Source organism: Mauremys reevesii, linkage group 17, assembly GCF_016161935.1.
Source record: "Mauremys reevesii isolate NIE-2019 linkage group 17, ASM1616193v1, whole genome shotgun sequence".
NCBI classification, from domain to species: domain Eukaryota; kingdom Metazoa; phylum Chordata; order Testudines; family Geoemydidae; genus Mauremys; species Mauremys reevesii.
The window spans coordinates 1,699,291-1,722,345 of NC_052639.1; the positions used below are offsets into that span (position 1 = coordinate 1,699,291).

General features: G+C 49.5%; 1 protein-coding gene across 1 annotated transcript in view; it reads left to right on the forward strand.

The window, feature by feature from the left end:
* The window catches only part of LOC120384907 (acid-sensing ion channel 2), a 1,047,281-nt gene that overhangs the window by 990,480 nt on the left and 33,746 nt on the right, over positions 1-23,055 (forward strand). Inside the window, exons 4-7 of the mRNA XM_039504006.1 lie at positions 3,332-3,482; positions 10,694-10,750; positions 18,180-18,333; positions 20,059-20,150. Coding sequence (XP_039359940.1) covers positions 3,332-3,482; positions 10,694-10,750; positions 18,180-18,333; positions 20,059-20,150 — 454 coding nt within the window. The remainder of the gene's footprint in view (positions 1-3,331; positions 3,483-10,693; positions 10,751-18,179; positions 18,334-20,058; positions 20,151-23,055) is intronic.

The window sequence follows — 23,055 nt, forward strand, 5'->3', positions numbered from 1 at the left end:
TGGGTTTTATGGGCTTCAAACGCTCCAGAATATGCTCCTTCTTTCAAGACCTGTGCAGTCCTGACCTCTGGGCATATTCCATACCATGGGCACTCTCCTCTCCCAAGCAGGGCCCTGCCTGTGCATTTTCCAATCCACACAGCCATAAAATTTATAACCACCTGAGAGAATCTGTCAATTTATTGCAGTGCATGAATTTCCCCTTGAAATACTATCTGTAATTTCTCATGATACAAAACCCTGAAAGCGCAGGAGCTGCCTTCCATCTCACAGATGCTGTACAAGAAACATCAACTATCGTCCAGAGATATTGTCATGATGACAAGGAGTAAAGATTCATTTTAAAACTTACCTGGCTCTTTACGGCTACAGGAAGGATTTTGTCAGGAATTTAGCCCATCCAGGAATTGCACCTAAACACTACAGCAGGGGTCCCCAACGTGGTGCCGGTGGCATTTTGGCAGCGATGCCTATTGACGTTACAGCTTGTCGGCAGAATTTCGGTGGATGCTCGTCCACCGCCACTGCCCTCCGTGGCTCATCATCTGGCGCCCACCAGACGAAAAAGGTTGGGGACCACTGCACTGCAGACTGCTCTCCCAAGAGGCAATACATTTAGTGAGTTAACAAAGCCAGGTGATGCTGCAGGACTAGTGGGTCTGTGGTTACTTACTGCACAAGAGACTTGCTATGCTTCACGGCACACCATCGGAGAAGTTCGATAAAAACATAGAATACTCGTGCTGGAAGGTTGCAACGCAACACAACTTTATTTCTCAGAAATCAGAATGATAACACACAAGAACCCCAAACAGAGTGAGACAAAACAGGCTGCTTGCCAGAAAACAGAGGCACAACCCCAGTCAGACCACCCTCCCCATAAGTCCCCTGCCCTTCCTCTACAGAGTCAGATCTACAGAAGAAGGGGAAAGGGGTGGAGAGTGTTGGTTGACTGTCCACCTAAACTGTCCCCTGCTGCTGCCCTGTTCCCCTCCCCCACACGCCCCAGGGACAGCCGTCCGTTTTTCACTTTGAAAATCTGGTCACCCTAGATGGGAAGGACCCTATGACAGAAGGCCTGGTGGGGAGGAGTCACTCCATTAAACACAGCCAGGGCCGGCTCCAGGTACCAGCCCAGCAAGCAGCTGCTTGGGGCGGCCAACGGTGAGGGTGGCACGTCCGGCTCTTCGGCGGCAGGTCCCTCACTCCCTCTCGGAGCGAAGGACCAGCCGTCGAATTGCCGCCGAAGACTGGAGCAACGGCGGTAGAGCTGCAGATCGCGATCATGGCTTGTTTTTTTATTTTATTTTTTTGCTGCTTGGGGCGGCAAAACCCTGGAGCCGGCCCTGAACACAGCAGGATCCATGAGCTGTAGCCCACTGCTGAGTGTGCCCACAGGGCCCTTTTGTGCCTGATCCACCGAGCATGTGAGTCTGTTGCAGCCCCAGAGAGAGGATTGGCCCCTGAGCTGGAGAGAAACAGCCTCCCCTCAAAAAAACATTCTCCTGAAGACACTGACAAGCCAGTTAATTTCATGCAAAACCAGTGTCAGAAGGAGGCTGTTTTAGAAGCAGGCTGGGCTGTAAATCCCCAAGAGATTGGCCAGGAGTTTCAAAAGCACCCAGTGATTCTGGGAACCTGAATTCTTCGTCGCCTGCTTTGCCATGCCTGCCGCTCTCAGGAGCTGCCGGGCACCCCTGGCACCGCGCGATATCAGTGGCAGCTGCTGGAGCTCAGCGCCTTGGTGAATCAGACCCGACTTGTCTTACCCCAAAAGCTGAGACACTCAGAATCGCCGGACGCTTTCAGAATAACAGACCTGTACTCTTTGGCGGGAATAATAACAATGCCTGGCTCGGAGGGAGTTCATCCATTCCTTGGTCTCAGAGCAGGGGAGTATCATTATCCCCAGGTCACAGATAGACTCATAGACTTTAAGGTCAGAAAGGACCATTATGATCATCTAGTCTGACCTCCTGCACAATGCAGGCCACAGAATCTCGCCCATCCACTTCTATAACAACCCCCTAGCCTATGTCTGAGTTATTGAAATCTTCAAATTGTGGTTTGAGGACCTCAAGCTGCAGAGAATCCTCCAGCAAGTGACCCGTGCCCCACGCTGCAGAGGAAGGTGAAAAATCCCCCAGGGCCTCTGCCAATCTGCCCTGGAGGAAAATTCCTTCCCGACCCCAAATATGGCGATCAGTTAAACCCTGAGCATGTGGGCAAGACTCACCAGCCAGCACCCAGGAAAGAATTCTCGGTAGTAACTCAGATCCCACCTCATCTAACATCCCATCACAGACCACTGGGCATATTTACCTGCTGATAATCAAAGATCAATTGCCAAAGCACAAGGAACGGGGTGGTGAGGGAGAGTTACTTGTCTAAGGTCGCCTAACAAAGTAGTGGCAAGGCCAGGGGTAGAATCCAGGTCTGCTGAGAACAGTGCCAGCACGCTATCCACTAGGCCACACTGCCTCCCTACAGCACAGCTCCCGGTGCCTCCCACGTGGGGTTCAGGACCCGTCTGGAGCTGTTTGAATTTGCCTACCTCATCCCACTGCTGCATGGCTGGTGGCCTGCATTGTCAAAGGGGACGAGTGACTGTGGCTGCCCTAAAAAGGTCTCAAATTGGGCACCCAAAACACGAGGCACCAAGAATCTCTTGGCAACCGCAGGCCGCCGCCTTTTACCTGAGTCCCAGGCAGCTCCGCTCCCCCACTGCTAAATTACATCGCCGAAGCAAACCATTCTTGGGGAATCATAGAATATCAGGGTTTGGAAGGGACCTCAGGAGGTTCTAGACTAACCCCTGCTCAAAGCAGGACCAACCCCAACTAAATTGTTGGGAAATTGTCGGGCTGGTTGGGTGGCTTTTTCTGGGAACCTGCCAGTTTCTTCTGCACCACAGCAAGGGAGATCTGCCTGCCATCGCCTACCTGCCTGTTCTGTTTTGTGATGTGTTGCTACACTTAGGACTCTTCCCCGGCAGAGCAGAGTGGAGTCCCCGAGTCCCACTACCCTTTAGCAGTACAAGTCTCCATCAGTGACTGTGCATGCTCCTAACGTTGTCTAGCTGCTGTGTCGGCCTCCCGCTCGGTCCCCACTTAACGCGGCCATTGTGCTATTACAGTCCTGCTCTCGTCCTTCACCCAGCGGGGCTCCTCTATCGGGAAGGGCCCGACACAATGAGAGACACACACGCAGCACCTTGCTCGCCGCCAGGATCTGTTAAAGAGCAGAGCTTCCCCTTCACACATCTTCCCCCTGGCGCCTTCTACGCTGCGCCTGTGATTTCCTAACAGCCGGCTCTTTCTGTCCCTTGCAGCTCACCTACCTGCCCCCTCCGTGGGGCGAGTGTCGCTCGTCGGACGTGGGGTTAGACTTTTTCCCCGTTTACAGTATCACGGCCTGCAGGATCGACTGTGAAACCCGCTACATTGTGGAAAACTGCAACTGCAAAATGGTCCACATGCCAGGTCAGTCTGCGGGGGGATGCGTGGAATGGACCTGACCGCGTCTGGTTGGGCTGAGGCCTTAGGCGCTTGTTTTGGCCTTCGGACAGTAGCCACATCATCGCAGGTGGGACCTGGAAGCCCTGACGTGGTGGGTGGGCTCCCCATGGTACTTTTCGGGACCAGAAGGGTTTGCGCTGGTGCCTCCCATGGGGCGCTGGGTGGTGTCTGCATTTCAGTGGTGACGTCTGCAGCCGCCACTGTGAGCCAGGGCTGCAGGATCGAGCTCGGCGCTTGGAAGGGGCTGTGTACGTGCCAACGGTTCATCTTTAAAAGCCCTTGCTTGTGAAGGGAGCCAGGCTGGCCTAGTGGCATGTGCATTGACCTGGCACTCAGGAGAGTTGGATTCTCCCCCTAGCTCTGCTGCTCACGTCCTGGGTGATCCTGGGCAGGTCCCCCCCCTCCCGTGCCTCAGTTTCCCCTGTGATAAAAGGTGGGTAATAATACTGACCCCACCTTGCAAAGTGCTTTCATATCTACTGATGGAAAGTGCTAGATGAGAGCAAGGCATTATTATGATGTTGCTTCCTGTCACTCTTCCTGCCACTCTGTACGACAGAGAGACACAATTTACCCCACTGGCCTCCTGGCCCTTGAGGCCTGGCTCTGCTCGGCTACTTCGTACTGCTCCAAGTGGCACAAAGCGGCCAGAGACACAGCACCTCTGGCTCCCCCTGGGTTTGCCCTGCCTAGGGGCAGTTCCTGGCTGTTGTACAGATGCTGCAGTGGTGGCATTTTGCCCAGCCTAAAGTGTGTGGCAGGGGGCCTGGCCAGAGGGTTCCCGTGACCCCCAGCTGGCAGAATGTCCCCTTGGAGCAGGACTGGCTCCTTATGCCACCCCCACTCTGTACTGTCCGGCATGGAGCACAAAAGTTGGAGACCAATATTTCCTTTGTCCCAACCTCACTGGTCCGCCTGTCGCTCAGCATCCAGGCCCGTAGGACATCACACCGAGGTGCAGACTGGCTCTGCTTAGCAAGTAAGATTAATAGATTCCTGCCCCTACCCATAGCATCCCACTAGTCATTATGGTGCGGGGTAGACTCCTGACCCCCATTGATGCCAATGCCAAAATACCTATGGAATTCAGTGGGGCCAGGATTTCACCCCAGGTGCCTGAAGCAGGTGTTTAGGCTAGAAACTACTAGAGGGCTTAGGCTCAGTTCATGCACGTGAAGCAGGCTGCAAGGCTGCTGCTGTCTCGCTGAACCCAGGGCTCCTGCAGGATCTCAGAAGCCTGGAGTGTGTTTGCAGTTAAAATTCATCAGTACTATGAAGGAAACACTCCCCGGAAACACTAGGGAAGCACTAGTATTATTAGCTAATAGTGAGGGGGGATTTGATTGTTAGAAATATAGATGGTTGGGTTTGTATTAGAAATATAGTTATTGGACTGGGGGAACCACACGGTGAATTGCCTGCCAGGTCTGAAGGTTGCAGATCTCGCTTAGACATCTAGACAGACTTTGGGTCAGTGCTGGGGAGAAGCCAGCAGTCGTGGTTCATGTAGGTACCAGTGACACAGGTGAACGGTAAGAGAGAGGGCCTGGAGGCCAAATTTAGGCTGCTGGGTAAGAGATTAAAGTCCAGGCGCTCAAGGTGTCATTCTCTGAAATGCTTCCAGTTCCACAAGCAGGGCCAGAACTTCAGGGTCTCAATGCATGGATGAGACAACAATGGTGTTGGGAGAAGAGATTTAGGTTTATTAGGAACTGGGGAATCTTTTGGGAAAGGAGAAAGGATGGGCGCCACCCAAACCAAAACAGAACCAGATTGTTGGCATGAAAATGTAAAAGACGGTAGAGGAGTTTTACACTAAGGGCAGGGGGAAAGCCACCAGCTGTGGATAGAGATGTTCCTTAGAGGAGGATTTATGAAAGGGGATACTCCATACCCGGGAAAGAGGAGAGGATAGAAGTTGATAACATCCAGGTAGGGACCGAAGAGAAACAGTCAAATGAAAAAGAGTCTCATACAATTACATCACATGAAGTCAGTCAACTAACTACTGACACATTTTACCTGTGCTTGTATACAAATGCAAGAAGTCTGAATTCTAAGATAGGTGAATGCCTGGTATTAAATGAGGATATTGATATAATAGGCATCACAGAAAGTTGGTGGGATGATGATAATTAATGGGACACAGTAATACCAGGGTGCAAAATATAGTGGAATGTCAGAGTATCATAGAAGATCAGGGTTGGAAGGGACCTCAGGAGGTATCTAGACCAACCCCCTGCTCAAAGCAGGACCAACACCACCTAAATCAGTAGGTCAAACTGGTGATGGAGTGGCACTATCCATTAAAGAAAGCATAGAGTCAAATACAGTCAAATACAGTCAAAATCATAAATGAATCAAACTGCACCATAGAACCTCTCTGGATTCCAAGCTTGACTAATAAGCATATAGCAGTAGGAATATACTACCGACCGCCTGACAAGGATGGGGACTGTGAAATGCTTAGGGAGATTAGAGAGACTACAGTATAGAAAACCCAATAGTAATGGGGGATTTCCACTATCTCCACATTAACTGGGAACATGTCACCTCAGGACAGGATGCAGAGCTAATATTTCTAGATACCATTAACGACAGCTGCTTGGAGCAGCTAGTCTTGGAACCCACATGGGAAGAGGCGATTCTTTTCATTCAGTTCTAAGGGGAGCACAGGATCAGGTCCAGGAGGTGAATGTAGCTAAATTGCTTGGTAAGCGTCTCTATAAGGTAATTAAATTTAACGTCTTTGTAGGGGGGAAAACACCAAAGAAACCCACCGCAGGAGCATTTAACTTCAAAAAGTGGAACTACACAGAAATGAGGCTGGTTACACAGAACTTAAAAGGAACAGTCACAAGAGTGAAATGCCTGTGAGCTGCATGGAAACTTGAATAAAAACCCATCATGACAGAGGCTCAAACTATATGTATCCCCTAAATAAATACATAAAAATACTGAGAGGACCCCTCCCCCCAAAAATGCCACCGTAGCTAAACAAGGGAACAAAAGAGGCAGTTAAAAACTAAACAAAAAAACTTAAAAATTGGAAGTCAACTCCTGCTGCGGAAAATAGAAAGGAGTAAAAACTCTGGCAAGTAGGGTGACCAGATGTCCCGATTTTATAGGGACAGTCCCGATTTTGGGGTCTTTTTCTTATATAAGCTTATATTACCCCCCACCTTCGTCCCGATTTTTCACATTTGCTGTCTGGTCACCCTACTGGCAAGTCAAGTGTAAAAGTACAATTACACAGGCCAAAAAAGAATTTGAAGAACAACTAGCAAAAGACACGAAAACTAACAGCAACATTTTGTTTTAAGTCCCTCAGAATCAAGAAGCCTGCCAAACAATCAGTGGGGCCACTGGATGATTGAGGGTGTGTCATTCATTTTATACATAGCTTTGCAGACTCTAATGTGTTCTATACAGACTTTATCTGAGTTATTCACATTTGTATGCATAAATTACACCAGAAAGGAGCACTCAAGGAAGACAAGGCTGTCGAGGAGAAGCCAAATTAATTCTTTGCATCAGTCTTTACTGCAGAGGATGTGAAGGAGATTCCTACATCTCAGCCATTCCTTTTAGGTGACAAATCTGAGGAACTGTCCCAGATTGAGAACTGTCAGTAGAGGTGATTTTGTAACAAATTGATAAATTAAACAGTAATAAGTCACCAGGACCAGATGGGATTCACCCAAGAGTTCTGAAGGAACTCAGATATGAAACTGAAGAACTACCCACTGTGGTATATCTATTGCTTAAATCAGCCTCCGTACCAAATTACTGGAGGGTAGCTAATGGAACGTCTATTTTTTAAAAAGGCTGCAGGGGCGATCCTGGCAATTACAGGCCAGTAAGCCCGACTTCAGTACCGGACAAACTGATATAAATACCTAAGTTCAGTACCAGGCTAATTGATAGAAACTATAGGAGAGAACAGAATTATTAAACACATAGATGAACACGATTTTGGGGGGGAAGAGTCAACACAAAGAGTCCCTTTGTAAAGGGAAATCATACCTCACTAATCTATTAGGAATCAGAGGAGTAGCCGTGTTAGTCTGGATCTGTAAAAAGCGACAAAGAGTCCTGTGGCACCTTATAGACTAACAGATGTATTGGAGCATGAGCTTTCGTGGGTGAATACCCACTTCGTCGGATGTGTGTAATGGAAATTTCCAGAGGCAGAGATAAATATGTAGGCAAGAATCAGAGATAACAAGGTTAGTTCACTCAGGGAGAGTGAGGCCCTCTTCTAGCAGTTGAGGTGTGAATAGGGTTGTGAGTTCAATCCTTGAGGGGGCCACTTAGGGATCTGGGGCAAAAATTGGTCCTGCTAGTGAAGGCAGGGGGCTGGACTCAATGATCTTTCAAGGTCCCTTCCAGTTCTAGGAGATTGGTATATCTCCAATTATTACCTTATTATTACCTTTACCTAACACCAAGGGAGGAGAAACTGGTTTTGTAGTTGGCAAGCCATTCACAGTCTTCGTTTAATCCTGAGCTGATGGTGTCAAATTCGCAAATGAACTGAAGCTCAGCAGTTTCTCTTTGAAGTCTGGTCCTGAAGTTTTTTTGCTTCAGAATTCTTTTAGCAGGTTAGCAAATATGTGGAGAAGGGTGATCCTTTGGATAGAGTGTACTTGGGCTTTCAGAAAGCCTTCGACATGGTCCCCCACCAAAGACTCTTAAACAAAATAAGGAGCCATGGGATAAAAGGGAAGGTCCTCTTACGGATCAGTAACTGGATAAAAGATAGGAAATAAAGGGTAGGAATAAATGGCCCGTTTCACAGTGAAGAGAGGTAAATAGCGGTGTCCCCCATGGATCTGTACCAGGACCAGCACTGTTCAACATGTTCATAAATTACCTGGAAAAAGGAGTAAACAGATGATACAAATTATTTAAGATCGTTAAGTCCAAAGCAGACAGTGAAGAGTTACAAAAGGATCTCACAAAACTGGGTTACTGTGCAACAAACTGGTAGTTGAAATTCAGTACTGATAAATGCAAAGTAATGCGCATTGGAAAACGTAATTCCAACTATATACACAGGGGGGCTGGAACAATTTGTATTGTGGGGGTGCTGAGAGCCTTTGAAACAAACTGTAAACCCTGGATATAATGGAAACCACTTCAAGCCTAGGGGTGCAGCAGCATCCCCTGCACCCCTAGTTCCAGTACCTATGTATACATCAAAAAGGATGACGCCTAAATTAGCTGTTACCACTCAAGAAAGAGATCTTGGGGTCCTTGTGGATAGTTCTCTGAAAACATCCGCTGGATCTGCAGCAGCAGGTCAAAAAAGCGAACAAAATGTTGGGAACCATTAGGAAAGGGATAGGTAATAAGACAGAAAATATCATAATGCCACTATATAAATCCCTGGTACGCCCACACCTTGAATACTGTGTGCTGTTCTGGTCGTCCCATCTCAAAAAAGATAGATTAGAATTGGAAAAGTTTCAGTGAAAGGCAGCAAAAATTATTAGGGGGTGGAACAGCCTCCATATGAGGAGAGATTAAAAAGACTGAGACTGTTCAGCTTAGGAAAGAGATGACTAAGGGGGGGATATGACAGAGGTCTATAAAATCATGACTGGTGTGGAAAAAGTAAATAAAGACGTGTTATTTATTCCTTCTCATAACACAAGAGCTAGGGGTCACCCAATGAAATGAATCGGCAGCAGGTTTAAAACAAACAAAAAGAAGTATTTTTACACACAACGCACAGTCAACCTGCGGAACTCATTGCCAGGGGATGTTGTTCAGGCCCAAAGTATAACTGGGTTCAAAAAAAGAATAAGGTAAGTTCAAGGAGGCTAGGGCCATCAATGGCTGTTAGCCAAGATGATCAGGAACACAATCCCATGCTCTGGCTGTCCCTAAGCCTCCAACTGCCAAAAGCTGGGACTGAACAACAGGGGTTGGAGCACTTGAAAATTGCCCTGTTCTGTTAATTTCCTCTGAGGCATCTGGCACTGGCCACTGTTGGAAGTCAGGATACTGGGCTAGATGGACCAGTGATCTGAACCAGTCTGGCTGTTCTTATGGATAATGGGGATTGGGAAATAAAGGAGCAGAAATTATTCTTACTCTGTTTGGGGTGCATATCATTTGACTGTGGCCCCAGGTGCAAACTATACTCTGCGATCAATTTATTCACCACTGAAATGCAGACGCCTCTGGGGAGGAATGCAAAAGCTGATTAAAAACTCACGGCAACAGTGCATAATTGTTTGTCATAGGAAGTGAGGCTACCATGCCCCACTGAAACTGCAAAGAAGATGTAATTACCAGCCCCCTACCCTTGTGAAAAGTGTTTTGGGGTCATGAATGACCACAAATGGTCAGGGCTTTTTTTTAATATCTCATCTCAAAGAAAGAGTGCAGCACAGTGCATCTCTAACAGAGTGTCAAGTCCTAGGACCTCTGAACAGAGAGGCAGAGCTATTTCTGCTGATTCAGCCTGGCAGCCAGACCAGATGGGCCCTATTAAATTAAATTCAGAAGTATAGAGAGGTTGAGTGTCTCTCTGCAGAAGAAGAAACTAGGGAGAGTGAGGGAAAAAGCCCTCTTCAGGAGAACAGCCAAGTTCAGGGGAAAGCTTAGGCTCAGGTTTAGGGTTTGTTTTCTTGTTTTTCAAGTTAACAATAAGTCCCTGGTGTGTGCATGCTGCGTTAGAAGCAGGTTCAGGAATGTCACCCACTTACAGATCCGTAGCACCGTGCCACAACCTTATTTCAATCCCAAAAAGGTGCCATTTATTTAATCAGCAACACTGCAGCACCTGAATGACGCTCAGAGATCTCCCATCCAAATACCGACCTAGGCTAACCGAGCCTCACCTGTAGGAGCTGACAAGCCGAACTAGCTATGGAAACCCTTATCCCATGTTGTATGTGAAACAGCCCACTCCAGTATGCAATCTCCAGAGAGCTGCATCCCAGGTGCAGATCAGACCCTGCCTCTCACCCTGTGCTGCACACTGGCTGTGTAAGCCTCTTTACCTGCACCCCTGCTCCTAGGTTATTGGCACGGTGTGTACAGACGAGAGGCTGCCTAATGCATAAATTCAGCTGCTTTCTTGCTGTAGTCGCTGGCCTTCCACCGTGCTCTGATTTCTGACTCCACGTTTCCCTCTTGTCTTGTGTTTCTTTTCTGTGCAGGGGACGCTCCGTTCTGTACTCCGGAGCAGTATAAGGAATGTGCAGAGCCTGCGCTGGGTTAGTGCATCGGAGGGGCTGGCCGGCTCGTTGGGGCTGTTTGGGATAGCCGGCCTGGCTCTTTGCAGAGTATAATGGCTGGGTCAGACTCCCCAAAGCTGCCTGTCCCGTCTTTCCCACTGGGCCAGGATTAATCCAGCAAAGGGCCCCTTTCTGATGGTAGCCGAAATGTCATTGCATGCAGGTTCCTCCAGTCCCATAGGCTCATGTTCTAACCTCATTCCGAGCCCATTCTAAGCTTCATGCTTAGAGCTGAAGATGCCAGAATAAAGGACCACACATGCCGTATTCTTACTCCTTGGGGACCCCTCTGCCACAGTTTGGAAGTGGCACATGGGACATGCTGGGGAATTGGGCTGCGGGGCAGGCCGAATAGAGAAAACACCCAACGGGATAGTGTAACCCGCACTGACACAGAGTCACCGCTGTGTCACCCGCACCCCTCCCCCTGTCCGACCCCCTCCCTCAGCTGGGCCCTCTGCCTTCCTTTCAGGGGCTGGGAGGGGATGTTAAAGATACTGGGCAGCTTTCCCAAACGTGCTGCAAAGGGCCGTATTCCCGCGGTTGTTCCCAGGTGCTCGCAGGCACTCTCAGCAGCACTGCGTTATTCTCCCCCGTGTCCGCGTACCTGACAAAAGCTTGGGGCAGGGGCCTTCGAAGGTGAAACCAGTTACATTAGGGGCTCCCTTCTGATAGGAAAAGGGTAGGCACCTCAAACCCCTTTGGGGAAGGGACCATCTTGTTCTGTGTTTGTACCCCACCAAGCACAGTGGAGTCCTGGCACTACCGTAATACACGTAAGACCAATCAAAATGTACATCACCTAGCACAACGAGGTTGCGGTCCATGACTGGGGCGCCACGGTGCTACCATAATACACCTAAGACCAATTAAAATGTACAGAGCCTAGCACAACAGGGTCTTAGTCCAGAGCTGGACTCCTTGGCGCTACTCCAATACAAATCAATAATAATTAATATTGACTGTGTCAGATCTGTGCCCTCCATGTCCCAGCATGCAGCCACTTCCCACTACATCCCAGACAGTAATAGAAGCAGCTGCTTCTTGTCTTGACATCTTACTAAAAGAGCACTGCTGCCCAGCTCCTCCACAATGTTCAGCGCTGTGTAAATATTATGCCATAACTTATTAAAGGAGCTATGGAGCATAGGGCCCCTGGGGATTTCACAGCGTCTTTGCCCAACGGTAGCTGCCATTGCTTCCCCAAGCTCTGAGACGTGCCTCCTTATGGACGGATGGAAATAACTGGATAAAGCTTTGTGTCCTGGAAGGGACGGAAACTTTACAGATCTCTGGTGAGATGGGAGGCTGTGTTACTCATTATTGCCGACTCTAATGTGTTCTGATCTGATTTATTCACATTTATATGCATAAATTACACCAGAAACCAAGCAGTCCCAACCCAGCGGGAGTAGAAATCATGCCATGGGAACTAGGACAACTGAACCCTGGGTCTCAGATACATTCTGACCCCTAGGGATTCAGATAGCTGTTGGTTTAGAGAGACTCCATAGCTAACATTATAACCAGGGTTCAGTGTCTCTCTCTCCCCCCCACCCCCCTCCCCACACATATATCTATTCTCCTGTAACTGTGGCATATGGGAGTGCGGGGGGAGACTACATTTTTATTTGTACAGGCCTAGCACAACGGGGTTGTGGTCCATGATTGCGGCTCCTAGGCGTTATCACAGCACAAATAACAAGCCGTGATCTTTTTTTCTGATTCCCGTCAGTCAGGTGATCACCGATGACGGGGCTGAATGAAGCCTTCCCATCACTTTCTATCTTGTACCAACTTAACGGCTTCATTCGTCTTTAAACTTTTTTTGTTCTACTGCCTCCTTCACCGTGTCAGTCCAGTGCATCCCCGGTGTGTCTCTGGTTCCTTCCCTCGTATGGTATCCCCTCCAGGGCCAAACCACTGCAGATGTCTTTCCTGAATCTTCTGCAACCGCTTTATTTCTTGCGTAGCTGTTTTCTTATCTCTTCATTTCTTATTTTCTGCAGTCTTGAAATTCTCAGTATTCCCCTCGGCCACTTCATTTCTGCAGTCAAAATCTGTCATCATGGCTTTCCTCTGACTGCAGATTTCCGACCCGTACAGCACTTTCAGCGTGACAGTGATCTCATATATGTTGATTTTTGTTTTATTGAAATGTTTTTAGCCTTCCAGATCATGCTGAGTTTTCCAAATGCATAAGTGGCTAATCCAATTCTTCTCTTACATCATCTTCATAATTCCCTTTCTTCGATACAAGTCCTCCAAGGCACATGCATTTCCCCACTTCTTCTAGTTCTTTGTCTCTGAGTTGGCCCTTTCCCTCTTTCTCTTGTCCTCCACTTGGTGTCATTTTGATCTTCTCCCAGCTGATCTTCAACCCAGATTTTCTGCTTTCCTGGCCTACCTTGTCTGTAAATCCTCCTTGGTCAATGCTGTGTGGTCAATATCCAAGGTTATGCACTGTCCTCCCACATAACATGACTCCTTCCATTTCATGTCTCAGTGCTACAGCCATCACTGTGTCCAGTACCAGGTTGAACAAATCCAGGGATAGAATGCATCCTTATCTCATTTCGGTGGTTGTCCTGAACCACTCCATCAGCCTTTTTGTCTACTCTCACCACCCTCATCAACTTGCTGTAGAAGGTCTTTATTATCTTCACCAGTTTTTCAGGGGTTCTGTACAGTCTCATAACTTGCCACAAGTCTTTGGCCAACTGCTATCAAAAGCCCATTTGAAGTCTATAAAATGGTTGTAACAGGTTCAGTTGTGTACTATGTATTTCTCTGGTATTTCTCTGGTGTCTGTCTTATCACAAACCACTGATCTATTGTATTTCCGGGCTAGTTCCTCTGAAAGCGCCACTTCCACATCCCCCTTCTTCAACGTCTTGCTGAATGCTTCCCCCGGCACACTCAATACGTTGATTCCTCTGCAGTTCTCGCATTCACTCGTATCTCTTTTTTTTTTTGTAGATCGATACTATAATTACTTTTCCCTGCTCGCCTCATACTTGCTCTGGCTTGTAGACCTGCTTGAGTAGCTTGTGCATTGCCTTTACCGTATGTTCCTCATCTGCTTGGAGCAGCTCAGCAGTTACCTTGTCACTTCTCGGCGCCTTTTTGTTTTTCAAACTTTCTATTAAGATCTTAGCTCCTTCTTCTAAGAATTCCGGCATCTGCTCTCCCTCATTTGTGCTGGGACGCTCCTCCGGGGCTGTTTTCTCTACTACGTTCTGCACATTGCACAGCTCTTCAAAGTATTCTTTCCATCACTTATTCTTTCCTTGTTCCTACTTGATTATTTGTTCTCACTTGTTCTTACCACTGACCTCTTCAATTCATATGTCCCGCTCGGTTCTCTTATCTTGCAATACAACCTCTGTGTCACTGTTCTCTTTGCCTATTATTCGCCTTCTTTGCATTGTTCGCTTACCCCAGTTGTTTCTGTGTCTCTTCACTTTCGGTTTTATCTCTATGGTGAGCCTGTTGTACTCAGCTCTTAGACTCATATCCTCCTTTTTGTTCTCCTTCAGCTTCCTATGCTTGTCACTCAACTGCAGCACTTCATCCATTATCCTCCGTGGCCTTGTAATCCTAAACTTGTTCAGCCGCTTTCGTAATCTCATTTTTATGCTGTTCCTTGTCTCTTCAACGCTCCTTTCTTCATTCACCAGAGAGGTGATGTTTTCCGGCACATTCTTTCCTCAGATTGGACTCTTTGAACTTGCCCGTGTCATAGATTTCAGTTCTTGGCACTTTTCAGATTGCTCTCAGCCTCCACTTCATTGATGCCAGCAGTAACATTTGATCTGGTCTGATATCAGCCACAAATGATCTGCACAACAACACATTTGATTTCCATCTGTGATTCACAAGCACAAAGTCTACTATGTTCTTCTTTTGCCCATCAGGTGCTAGCCATGTCCACTTCCTCCATGGCTTGCTTTGTGGAAATAGCATGTTCGTTGTCAGCAGATTGTTGCTTAGGCAGGAATTTAGTAGCCCTTCTCCTCTCCTGTTTTCTTCACCTAATCCAAATCTGCCTACTGCTCCAGTGCAGGAATTCCAGTCCTAGCCTACTTTCACATTAAAATCTCCCATCATCGGAACATGTCTTGTCTTGAAACTTCTGGTATTGTTTTCTATAGAGCGTTGTAAAATTCATCGAATTCTGGGGGCTGCTGAGGTCCACACATGTATTCGTACTATTGTAACTCCATGAGATTTGATTCTGAATCTCACGTTCAACCTATGAGCAGATTGCAGGTTAAATGCTATAAGAGCCTGGCTTTATCACCAATGCAACTCTGTCCTGGTGTCCGCCATCTTCTCTTCCCAGTGTCAATATCCTGTCAATTCTCCTTTGCCTTCCCATCTTGGTTCACATAGACCAATGATTGCCCACTCATTGTCTTTTCAACTCGTGCATCATTACCACATGTCCTCCAGCCTTGTATAATGTTCTTCCAGTCCATGTCCCAACAAGCCTTGTCCTTTGAGTTCAGCATGTAATCCCCTGTTCTGCCTGCAGTTATCTGATCAGTGATCGCAGCCCTTGTTTGTCCGGGCGACAACCGAGCTCGGATACTTTTCTTTCTCTTTCCAGTCTCCATTCAGTTTCTATGGCCCAGTAGTCTCCACATGTTTGGCCGTGACTCCTTGGCTTTGTGATTGGCCAGTGTATCATAATCCAGCTGCACCAAAGCTCTAAGCTGTCCACTAGCTTTCTCCATCACTGCTCCCACCAACTTTGAAAGTTGTTTTGCCAGCTTCACCATAGGAGACACGATGCACTTTGTTGTACAGACAAAACTACACCGGATCTTTTCAGGGGGCAAGACAAAGATGCCACATTTATTATGATAACAATCTGATTTATGACCAATAACTAATATCTTAATCCTTATACACACACATTATACCTAAGACCTACACACACACACACACACACACACATCCATCAGATGTTCTGCAGCCGCTTCATAGTTACCAGTCTTGAAGATAGCTTGAGTTCGTGGCTTGATTTTGCAGCTTGGGTTTGTAGCTTGTGGCGGCTAACTGGCCAGGAAAGCTGGGCACAAGGACGAGCTGGGTCTCTATTGGGTATACACCGATGTCCTTCCATGTTGGCAGCAAAATGTTACCCTCCAAAGTCTTCCAGCTCACCCATCCTTTTTGTAGGCTTTAGTTTGAATCCAGAGTCTATAGGTCTTGCTGTGTCACGCTGCCTCTGGGTTTGGTGATTGATCACCCGTCAGTTGCAGGCCTGACTTTCAGCCTGGGACCTGGCTTTGATCTTCCTTCTATTGCACCTTTTCTTTTTAGGGTGGACTCTGCTTACTTTGTTAGGGCTCTTGTCTGCATCTTCAGCCGGTGGGGTTTGAACTCTATTTCATCAGGACAGGCTGGGGCTGGAGGTTGATTCCATCATCCATACATACCTCTGTCACACATCTAAACTAAACTAATAAGATTATAGCAGGGTTTGCAAAAATGAAGGTTGGAGGAAGCTTTTACAAAATGGAGTGAGCGCTTTAAAATGGGGTTTGAATTACACTATGGCAAACAGTGAACAGAAGTTACAATATAGACACGTGTAGTGAATGGTGAACAGAAGTTACATTAATAAAGTGAACAATTAAAACCAACTTCATTGATCAGTTCTACAACTTGGACAGCCATACGTTCCCTTTCGCTGGTGGCTATTGCTGCTAGCTATGATCGCAAGGTTTAGCATGCCAGCAGAGGCAAGGTCCCGGGGCATGGTCCCAGAGGCAAGGTCCCCGTGCTGCAGAGCACACGTAGCTACTTGGAGCCACTCATGACTGATGAGTGAGTTGCTAGGACCAACTGCAAACAAACACCCCATGTAGGTGTGGCTGTTTACTATGCAGAGCTCCCCAAAAAACAATAATAATAGTATTTGGGGATCATTTTAGGCTCAGAAGAGAATTTTCTTGCAGCGTTTCAGAAGTTTGGGATAAACAGTTCTGAAACGGCAGGCTCTCAGAAACACCATGTAACATGCCATCTGACGTGTTCGCAAACAACCTTAACTGTGACACAGCAGATGGGCCTGCAGAGAAGTTCAGCATCTGCCTCACTAATTGTATGTTCCGCAGATGAACATACCCATAAGTCAGTGAGGGGAGTGGCAGGGCAGTCCATAGGGACCTGTGCTGTGTTCGAGTTCCGGTTGTTTGTGAAATGCCGAATATTTGCATGTCTGGATTGGCTTTAACCGTGTGTCCAAGCGGTAAGGCTTGTGGGAGGAATATTAAGAGAAATTCCCTTAAGCTGGTCATCTCCATACTGTTTAATCTCTTTTAATTGCCATGTAACACACCTCTGACACCACGTTAGCTAAAAGCGAAGGATAGAAATAAAGGGTAACATTTTCTAAAGCACCTAAGTCACTTAGGAGCCTAAGTCCTTTTTTTAAAATGGCTCAGGCACTTGGAGCCATATAGTGAAAGGCATTTAGGTGACTAAAGACACCAGTAAGCGCCTAGTAGTATTTTCAAAAGTGCCCAAAGGGAGTTAGGCACCGAGGCAGTTTTTAAATCCCACTAGGCACCTACCTGCATCCTTAGGCACCTAAATACCTTTAGAAATCTGGCCCTAAGGCCGTGTCTACTCGACGGGGCCTCTAATGGCCCAGCCGTGGTGTCATCGCTGTGCTGCTGTAACCAACCAATGGACGGGGTTTCTCCATCGCTGTAGGAACGCGGTCTCCCCGAGTGGTGGTAGCTAGGGTGACAGAAGCATTCTTCCATTGACCCAGCTGTGCCTACACCGGGGGTTGGCATAGCTTTGGCGCTCAGGGGTGTGGGTTTTTCACACCCCCAAGCGATGTCGCTATGGCGACCTACCTTTTAAATATAGACCAGGCCTAAGTCACTTTTGAAAATGAGGCTTAGGTCCCTAAGCCACTTGGATGCTTTTGAAGATTTTACCCACCATCTTCAAGACCCCAATCTCTCCAGTAAGGCCTTTATCCCAGTGCAGCCTCCTGGATTGCCCCAGGGTGGAGCCCAAACCTGGCCGGAGATGGAAGAGCTGCGTAACATAGCATATGCAGCCTTTTCTAGGGCACCCCCTTCCTCTGTCCACCCCCAGCAAACCCGGGCTCTGGGCCAGTCCCGGGGAAGGGCTGTCTCAATCTCCCAGGCTGATAGGAATGGCTGCTGCAGAGGAGGGATGGATTGAATGGTTGGAAATTCTGCCTCTTCTTATCAAAGAGTTGGCTTGTTCGGCCCTTCCCTGGACAGGGAGGTCCCTTCCATCCCCCCTTTGCTTTGACTCATCAAGAAGAAAGGGCTCATTTGAACCACCCTGCCCACCAGCTCCTGTGAGCTGTCTGGGACGCTCCCTGAGACCCGCTTCCCTCTCCTGTGTGCAGGTTTGCTTGCTGAAAAGGACAGCAATTACTGTATCTGCAGGATGCCGTGTAACCTGACCAGGTACAACAAAGAGCTCTCCATGGTGAAGATCCCCAGCAAGACTTCGGCTAAGTACCTAGAGAAGAAGTTTAACAAGTCTGAAAAATACATCTCGTAAGTGAGGGCATCGGTTGCTGCCAGTTCCTCCCTTTTCACAGTGGTGATGGTATGAGTGGGTGGCGTGAGCGGACAGGATGGCTGTGCCGGGGCCATGCAGACTAGGGGCAAAGAGATCTCAGTTCTGTTCCCAGCTGTGCTGTCATTGGGCAAATCGCTGCCTCTCCCACCGTTTGCCTTGTCTATGCAGGGCCGCCCAGAGAATTCAGGGGGCCTGGGGTCTTCAGCGGTGAGGGGCCCCCGCCGCTGAAGACCCAGCACTTCGGCGGCAGGTTCCGGGGCAGAAGGACCCCCCGCCGCAGGTCTTCGGGGCACTTCGGCGGCGGGTCCCGGAGCAGAAGGACCTTCCCGCAAGTGAAGGACCCCACTCCAGGGGCCCCAAAAAACTCTTGTGGGGGCCCCTGTGGGGCCAGGGCAAATTGCCCCACTTGCGCCCCTGCCCCGGGTGGCCCTGTGTCTATGTAGTTTGTAAAGTCTTCAGAGCCGGGACTGTCCCTCACCATGTGTCAGTCCTGTGTGTCACACAAGTAGTAATAAGAGGCTGCTTGCCCCAAGGATGCTGTTCCCATTTCTGCAGGTGTCAGTAACCAGAAGCTGAAGGTCTAACATCTTTCTGACGGGAAAGCTGAAGGTGGAGAAGAATGCGGGCACATGCAGAGTCGTTAGCTGAGCTCAGAAAAGTTGCTTTGCCCAGTGGCTAGACACTTGCCTGGGTCCTCGATACAAGTTCCTGCTCTGCTGGGAGCTTCCTCTGTGACCATGGCCAGGTCACTGAGCCGCTCTGTGCCTCAGTTTTCCCATCTGTACAATGGGGATAACAGCCCTACCCTGCCTCCCAGGGGGGTTATGAGGATAAATACAGTAAAGATTGTGAGGTGCTCAGATGCTACGGTCACGGGGGCCAGATAAACACCATGGATAAATAGGTATCATGAGTGAATAGCATCTGTAAAACAGGGTTACCCAGGCCAGATCGTTTCAGGCCCTAAACCCTCCTCTGCTAACGCCACATTCTGGCTGTGTCTTCACTGCAGAAGGGAGTGTGTTTTACATGGACCTACAGTGTAAAATCCAAGTGGAGACAAGACACCGGTAGCTGTTACCTGAATATGGCTACTCAAGGTCAACCCTCTGCATTGGCTCCATTAGCTTTTAAATCAAGGTAGCTGTCACGACGTGAAAACCACGCCTTTTACTGCAGCGAAGACATCTTTCTGTGGTGTGGGCGCAGCCCGTATGAACCTGAGATCTAGAGGGCGGATGGGTGGAATTAGCAGTTTGGTGCATCAAAGAAAGAGTTAGACTCTCTCCCTCTCTCCTGCGGTGCCCAGGATCAGTATGGAGGCACTGGTAGTGATTCCATGTGTTAAGGGTCCTTGTGTCGCCTGCCATTATAAGCAGGCCCTCCCTGCAGGAGAAAGATGAAATCAGGACCAGGTGTCTCTTTCTAAAAAATATGCACTTGCTCAACTACAAGATTTGGGCTTGATGCAGGAATCTCTGGCTAGGTTAAGCAAGAGATCAGACTGGATGGTCGTGATGGCTCCTTCTGGCTTTAAAATCTCTGAATTTCAGCTTGCGTTGGTGGAGCTGCCAAGGCCTCCACAGAGAAAGCAGCAGGGACAACAGGAGAAAGCAAACTAATCCCACTTCATTTCCTGTTACAAGGCAAATGCAGTGACCGGGGGTTGGTGTTCTGATGGCTTTGTCCTGTTTCTACAGAGAGAATATTCTCGTGCTGGATATATTTTTTGAAGCACTCAACTATGAGACAATTGAGCAGAAGAAAGCATACGAAGTGGCAGCTTTACTTGGTAAGTGAAGAGCTTACCGTACGAATTTCTGCCTTTGTGTATGGGTGTGTGTGGGTGGAGGGGTGGGTGTGTGGAATAGATGGTGGTGTGCAGGTGGGCGTGCAGGCTGAGGGTGTGCACACTTTGCTTTTTAATGACCTGGGAGATGACCCAGTGGTCTTGGAGAACTGGCAAAGTAACCGCACCTGCTCTTCCATCATGGTCTGTGAAGGGGTCCACTCACTGCGTGTGCGCCTCCTTGTGGCTGGGTCTGGGAATTAGCTCTTGCCCCATCTGGCGCCCCTTTCCATCAGTTGCTTGCACTGTGGCCCTTCTCTCTCACACTGCACTGTGGCCCCCTCTTTGGCACTCGGCCCTCCGGCTAGATCACTATGTCGTCCCCCACCCCACCCCGCCCTGCCCCGCCCCGCCCTTCCAGGGTAACAAAGCCCCACCAGACAAGCTATCTGGATGCCGTCTCGGGCAGTCTTCTGCTCGACTCCGGGCTTGGTGACACTTTCCCAGCGGCTGGTAGGGGAACCCAGGCCCACCTGCTGCTCCAGGGTCCAGCCCAGGCACCCTGCGACTAGCAACCTAGATCTGCTCAGTCTCAGACCCTGTTGCTGTTTCCCTGGGCTCCTTCCTACCCTCCTCTCTGTCTCCTTGCCTATCTCTGGGCTTGCCAGCAGAGCTTCCTCTGCTCCCCATAGTTACTCCACCCCTCTCGGCCTCTAGCCCGACTCTCCAGTCCAGGGCAGGACCCCAGCGTTTACTCTCCTCCTGGACCTCCTCCTTGTCCCTGGCCAACTCCCTTTCCCTGTAAGGAGCAACTGCAGCCCCTTCCCTGCCTCCCCCGCCTGCTCTCACTTCCTGGCTTTATCATCCGAGCCCAGCTCCTCCCCCAGCCGGGCTTCGTCTGCCATTAGCGCCCTGGCTCTCCTCCCAGTGCAGCATTGAAGGTGAATTGGTCCCAGCTGGACCCCATTAACCCACCCCTGGACACCCACTCAGGTGGCCTGAAATCCATTTCTGGCTTTCCTGCCACCACCCAGTGGGTGCCTGGCCCGGGCCGGGGAGCAAACCCCGCAGGAGAGTGGAACCAAAGCTAGTCCAGGCCTGGGCCAGCAAATGTCAGACCGAGACCAGTCCCCGAGGAACAGGGCACTGACCCATCTCTGCTCCATGTAATCACTACCTTATTCAGAGCCCCTGGGACACGTGGCTGCTTCCGCCGGGTGTGCGGAGCGGCACAGGGAGTTGGCAAGGCGCTGGGATGCTGTGTGCTCCCGGGTGCTGGCTGCACTGCGGCCCCAGTCATTGGTGACTGGAGATTGTTCCTCTTTAGGAGCCTGTGCATGCCTGGGTGGGTCCCAGTCCAGTTCTTAGGGAAACCCTTGTCCTAATCTGCATTAATTGTCCGCCCAGGCAGCGAGGCCAGGGCTGAATGGGAGTGAAGTGCAGTGGTGCAGGCAGCTTGCCTGGCTCCTGCCCAGGCGGTGCCCAGTCTGTCCAGAAATACTGGACTTCAGTCTCCAGGGCTGGCAGCCCAGTGCCTTTCACCTGGGCTGAATTCATTCTACCTTTCCCGCCACCACAGCTGTGACCCTGGGCCCCTTCACTCTGTGGTACTGAGCACATCTGGGGTAGCAGACAGAGCACTGGCCTGGGACGCGGGAGCCCTGGAGTCCTTTCTCTGCTCCGCTACAGAGCGCCCGGCATGACCTTGGGCAAATCCTTTAGTCTGTCTGTGCTATATCGTGAGAATTCCAGCCCTGCCCTGCCACACCGGGCGGGTTAGGAGGTGCTCAGATATCGCAGTGCCAGGGTCATAGATAGAAGGGAAGTGCTCCGCATTGTTGTCTCTGTTTTCCGATGCACCATATAGCTAGTCAGCTGGTGTCCAGGGATCCACCACCTGGCTCTCACGTAGCATTGGGTTATAAGGGCCTGATCTGGCACCAACACTTCTCGGCAGCTAAGTTTGTCTCTTTAAATGAAGAGAGACACTTGGAGGTTAAATCTCCCAGAGGAAGGAAACAAATTGAAACTGGAGACTGGCTGCAAACTCCGATGGGGGTTGGGCTGCAGGAGAGAGGGGGGAGCTTACCCACTTGAATTCACCAGTTGGCATCTGATTTCATTCCCATCCCTCGGTGAATCCCTTTAATTCTGGTTATTCCAGCTCCCAGCTCCTTCAATTACAGGCAAGAGCCAGGACAGAATCAAGCGCTACATTTCTTTTAACCCTGTCTGGCTTCTCAGAAGCAGACAGGTGGTTTTGTGCCCGCCCGGGGGTCGCTGCTCAGAGCTGAAGTCCGATGCCACACAATTCGGGGCTGTTCGAGAGAGGCCCAGGACTGGAATAGCGGTGGGGAGCTATGAGACAGGGCTGAGGTGCTTTGCAGAGAATGTGGGGTGTACAGCGAGTCGGCAGCATGGTGGGGGAGGATTCGGACTGGGGATGCGGGGTTGCTGCGGGTCAGGTCCGAGTTGCGAGGGCAGAGCTGTGTGTGTGCGGGACGCTAGCAGAGCATGCGCTTAGCCCTGGCTGGGGCTTTGAGTCCATTGCTTTAATACGCTTTGAACTCACCTGCCGTTCCAGTTTAATCCCGTGGCTTTGGACGCTCCGGTCGCAGGCCGCGGGGCGAGGGCGGCAGTTGTTGTCAGTGTTTCTCTGCAAACACTGAAATGAGTGGCAGGGCCTGGAATCTGCTCTCTGTGTTGTTCCAGCCAGACAAGTGAGAGGAACTGGATTAAACCAAATATTTGCTGTCGACAAACGTCCTCTTGGTCTTTGCAGCCCTAATGCTAATGCATTGCCTCAGAGGAATCAGCCCTGCCAAAAACCGCCTGGCTGCAGTAACGCTCCTGCTGTAACTTCCCAGCGCCCCACAGCTCCTCAGGCAGTGTCTGCTGGGACCTACCC